Source organism: Astyanax mexicanus, chromosome 7 (assembly GCF_023375975.1).
Source record: "Astyanax mexicanus isolate ESR-SI-001 chromosome 7, AstMex3_surface, whole genome shotgun sequence".
Lineage (NCBI taxonomy): Eukaryota > Metazoa > Chordata > Actinopteri > Characiformes > Acestrorhamphidae > Astyanax > Astyanax mexicanus.
This window is the reverse complement of record NC_064414.1, coordinates 28803543-28808414: the sequence shown is the minus strand read 5'-3', so window position 1 is coordinate 28808414 and position 4872 is coordinate 28803543. Positions and strand designations below refer to the sequence as shown.

Here is a 4872-nt window from a genome sequence, read left to right as displayed (position 1 = left end):
CATCAACCCCACATCATTTGCTTCCAGACAGTGTATTATACAGCAAAATCCACAGCTAGTCAATCCCACAAAAACACACATAATGCTATTGGTTGCTGGAATATACAATCTAGACCTGTACCTGTGACATGAACATCTAAATCTGACTTTAGATTCCTTAATTACCACCCCCCCACACACACACACCAGCATCCCCCAACACCCCTAACGTAGTCTATTGTGTTTACCACTTTTTGGCCGCTAGATGGCGCCTGTAGCTTTACTATAAATCTTTCACGAATTCTTTAGTGGAGGAGTCATGCAACAGGATTCAGCTTATAATCGTACCACTAAGAATAAGTTTCATTTCTACAAAATCAATATTTTGTTCCTGGGCTTTCTTTAACATGCCCATACATGTTAATAATAGTACATAATAATAATATTTAAATAAATAAATAAATAAATAAAATATAAACATGATTCACCCAAAGTTATTTTGGTTGATATTTAAACCGGGTGGTGTTTCATAGTTTTGGGAGTGAATAACTAGCCCGGCTATTCTTTAACTCAGGCGCAGCTGAAAGTGCCAGTTAATAGTTTCGTTTAATCAGATTTGCAGAAAAAGAAAGCGAAACTTAAAAAGGGAGGCAGCTGGCACTTACTCTCAACTATTTAAACTCTTCCATTTCCACAAACACACACACAGCATTAGATACCCTGCAGCAGCCTGCACAATCCACTGATAACATAAGGTAAGTCTTATATGTATATGTTTATATGATAACAATGACTAAAAAACTAAGTTATTCCATAATTTAATTAAAAAAAATTATTGTATAACGTATCAGACTGACTTTTTTCAAGTCAAACTAAACATGCATTAATAAGTATTTTGTTTAAAAATTGCGATAAATATTGATGAATAAGATCATAAGATATTGTTGTTTGCGACTTTATTACTCTCTGTATTCATTTATTTAACATTTTCACTATTTAATCACTACTTCATCTGCAGTAACTAGCACATACCAAGCTAACAAAAAAACGTTATAAGAATATTTAGCAACGTTTTGAAAAGTTTCAGAAACGTTCTAAAAAAAGCGTGGCATAAAATAGATTTGCATTACAACATAAATTTCTCAGCTAGACGATTATTACCGTTATGGAAATGTGAAATGTAACATACCCAGAACTATTACTACTTAAAAACAAATGATGCAGCAACGTTACCAAAACATTTAAAAAGGTTAAACAAGAAATAACATAAGAGCATCGAGAAAACATTACAGATTGAACATTCTAAGAATGTTAAATGAAACATTTTGTTGGCTGGGTAAAGCCTATAAATCAGATTTTAATGGTTTTAATTTTTTTGGACACAACTTAAAATGTAAGAATGTATTATTTATGTATTACAATGCCCTAATTTATTTACACACAAGTTAGTTTAGGTACCATACATAATTATAATATTATTACACCATTATAATTGAATATTTTTACACCATACATATTATTATTACATAATTACAAAAAAAAACATTTATTATGCAATCTTCTTCTTCTTGTTTTTCTTTTAGCTTTTCCCTTTTCAGGGTTTGCCACAGCGAGTCATCTTCCTCCATCTCCCTCTGTCTTCTATGTCCTCTGTCTTCACACCAGCTACCTTCTCTCTAACTGCGTCCATATATCTCCTCTTTGGACTTCCTATTTGCCTTTTTCCTGGCACAATTTTTCTACAAGTATACCCACTGTCCCTCCTCTGGACATGGTCCAAACCATATCTCAGTCTGGCCTCTCTAACGTTACCTCCCAGCTGTCAACCTGTGCTGTGTCTATGATAATCTAATTCCTAATCTTATCCATCCTTGTAACTCCCAACAAGAACCTCAACATCTTCATCTCTGTCACCTCCAGTTCTTTCTCCTGTCTTTGTTAAATGCCACTGTCTCCGAACCATATAATATATATATATTTATTTGTCTTTTCAGCTTTACCATCAGGACAACAATGCCTGAGGAGGAACTTAACAGACTGGAGTGTCACTTTACCTGGAACTTACATAAGGAGGATGTTGATCTTAATTTCCAGGAGATCAAATTCACAGAGAGTCTGTCTGTGGAAAATCAGGACAGAGAGAATTTCACACTGAAATATCTCAATTTTCTGGCCTACATTAAACACTTGCAGGGTTTCAATGATAAGGCACTTGAGTATTTGGAAAAAGCAAAAGAAATTTCAGTTTCCATTGTTACGTATGGAAATTTAGCTTGGCTTCACCATCACATGGCTAATGATGCACAGGTTCGAGTTTATTTGGAGAAATTGATGGAAATTTCTGGTGCTGTCTCTGATCCAGCAGAAGCTGAGTTGATCCGTGAGGTAAAGAGTCAAAAGGCATGGTCTCTTCTGTGGTTCTCCAAAAAGCACTACAGCAGGGCCAAAGAATGCTTTCAGGAGGCCCTACAGCAAGAACCCAAAGACAAGGAGTGGAACACTGGCTATGCCTTCTCCCTGTTCAACCTGGAGGGCCTGGAGATCAGGGAGGATATGCGTGTGCCTTTCGAAGAGTCGTCTGCAGTGGCCCAGCTGAAGAAAGCTCTGAATCTGGACCCAGACAATGCCATGATCCATGTCTACCTGGGGCTGAAGTGTAACAAGAACAAGAGGAACGCTGAGGCATGGGTGCACATGAGGAAAGCTTTAAAAATGGCCCCATACGACCTTAACATAGTCTTGTTTGTTGCCAAGTTCATGAAGAAGGAGCAGTGTTATGACATGGCAATGGAGGTGCTGCACAAAATGCTGAAGAGAGCTCCAGACTCCTCCCGTCTGCATCATGAACTTGCCAACAATTACCGCTGGAAAGCCCAGCAGATAAAGGATATACACAACCCACATCTCCTGCGTCTCTGCGTCCACCACGCGGAGGAGGGCGCTCGACTCAATCCAGATTTTCTGTATCCGCAGATGGAGCTAGCGCTCAGGTATTCTGAACTGAAGAACTACCTAAAAGCAGAGCAGAAGTTCCAGGAGCTGTTTGTCCACCCAAATTTGAAGCCAGCTGATCTTCAGGCTTGGCATCGCCATTACGGAGACTTCCAAATGTACCGCCTGGGCTCAGAGGCTACAGCTGTAAAGCATTATAAAGAAGGCCTGGCACTGCAAAACATCTCCACTGAATGGAAGCAGTGCAGAAACAGACTGTATAAAGTCCTCCGCAATGACCGAAAAAATGTGTACCAGATTCGGGAGCTGATGAATTCTTTAAGGAGAGAAAACACTGGGAATAGTGAGGAGTAGACAGCATTTGAGATGAGTCAGATAAAAAAAAACATGTATGTTTATTTTTGACCATATTTAGTTTCTCCATCATTGGAACCATCTAGCTGCTTTAAATACTAGAGCTGTGTATCAGAAAGAATCTGAAGATACGATACCCATCACAATATATTGGGATATTGTTGGCCAAAATTATATATTTATATTTTCAAGTTTTCTAAAAAAAAAAAAAAAAACGATTATACTATTAAAACACACCATCGTATATGTGCAGAGATTCAGAGTAGGAGGAAACCTTTCTATTCATCCAATCAGAACAGTGGGATCTGAAGACGGGAAACTTGATTCTAAATGAACCTAAATTAAGTCTTTCAATCGATAGTGTGTTTTTAAGAAATTATACAGTATAGCAAAGCAAAATATCAAGAAACTTAGATTAATCAATATTCGTGTACATTGTTAATAATTATGGATAATTATATCATTACAAATACTATAAAAGGACTTGGAATAAAGAATCATTACACTGCCTTTCATACAAATTAAGAGCATTTTCTCATTGGACAGCAATATTATTTATGAACTGTAACTGTCATTATGTCTAACATATAGACATTTAAATGATTAAGAGCTTTAATTTATATACATATCAGTATTTCCAAACATATGACTAATTAGTCTTTAACCAAGAATTTCAGCTACGAATCATTCAGGCATATAACAGTACTACTACAAGTTATAAAATGGCTTAAGGTGGAGCACTGCGCATATTTGTGGTTTGTTTGTACTGACACACCCATTCTAACCTCAAACTGGGCTTGTTTATTACCTGAAGAGTTTAACCCAGTGTCTAAGAACAGTAAAAAAGGGAAATTGTATTCTACAATTGTATGTATGTTCTATAGTCAATAATCTAATAAAGGCTATACTGGGAAACATTGGGGCATTCAGTTAGCTTGTTTGTTTTACACAAATCCATGTAAACACATCTAATGCAATTTTCTGTTTTTACTTTAGTTATTGCTATAAAATATATGTGTATTTATACTAAACATCATATGAAACATCCTATGTAACCAAACGTTGTCAACACATTTTTTTAAAAATGTAGTCTTTACCCAATAAATAAATATTTGAATGTATGTTTGGACATTGTGTGTATCTTTATTTTATGTATTCCTTATGCTTATATAAATTCTTTCTAGAACTTCTTTCTTTACACTGGCACTTAAACATCACACACGGCATACTCTTACTCGGAAACAACTATACTGACTTAACACATCTATCTTTCTCTCTCTCTCTCTCTCTCTCTCTCTCTCTCTCTCTCTCACACACACACACACACACCAGTATAAGAGAAACAATTTCCTGGACAATTTAGTAAGCAGTCAATTAATAAATCAATCAATAAACTCAGTCTCCCTGTTTTGGTCTTACATGCTTCAGAAGTCCTGCTGTAGGCTGTGATGTAAATGCTGTATTTGAACCAAATTCTCACCCAGTCCAGCTTGACCAAATGCAAATTTCTCCAGTTCCTTCCTGCTGCACAGACATATGAGAAACATAGTACAAATTAGGCTGTACAGTAAAACAAATCTCAATGAA

General features: G+C 36.3%; 1 protein-coding gene across 1 annotated transcript; it reads left to right on the top strand.

Annotated features, from left to right (window-relative positions):
- The first annotated feature begins 532 nt into the window (after positions 1 to 532).
- ifit8 (interferon-induced protein with tetratricopeptide repeats 8) lies at positions 533 to 4406 on the top strand. Its single transcript, XM_022684565.2, has 2 exons — positions 533 to 734; positions 1974 to 4406. Exon 2 carries the CDS (start codon positions 1993 to 1995, stop codon positions 3283 to 3285), a length of 1293 nt encoding a protein of 430 aa, XP_022540286.2. The 5' UTR covers positions 533 to 734; positions 1974 to 1992; the 3' UTR covers positions 3286 to 4406.
- Positions 4407 to 4872: the final 466 nt, after the last annotated feature.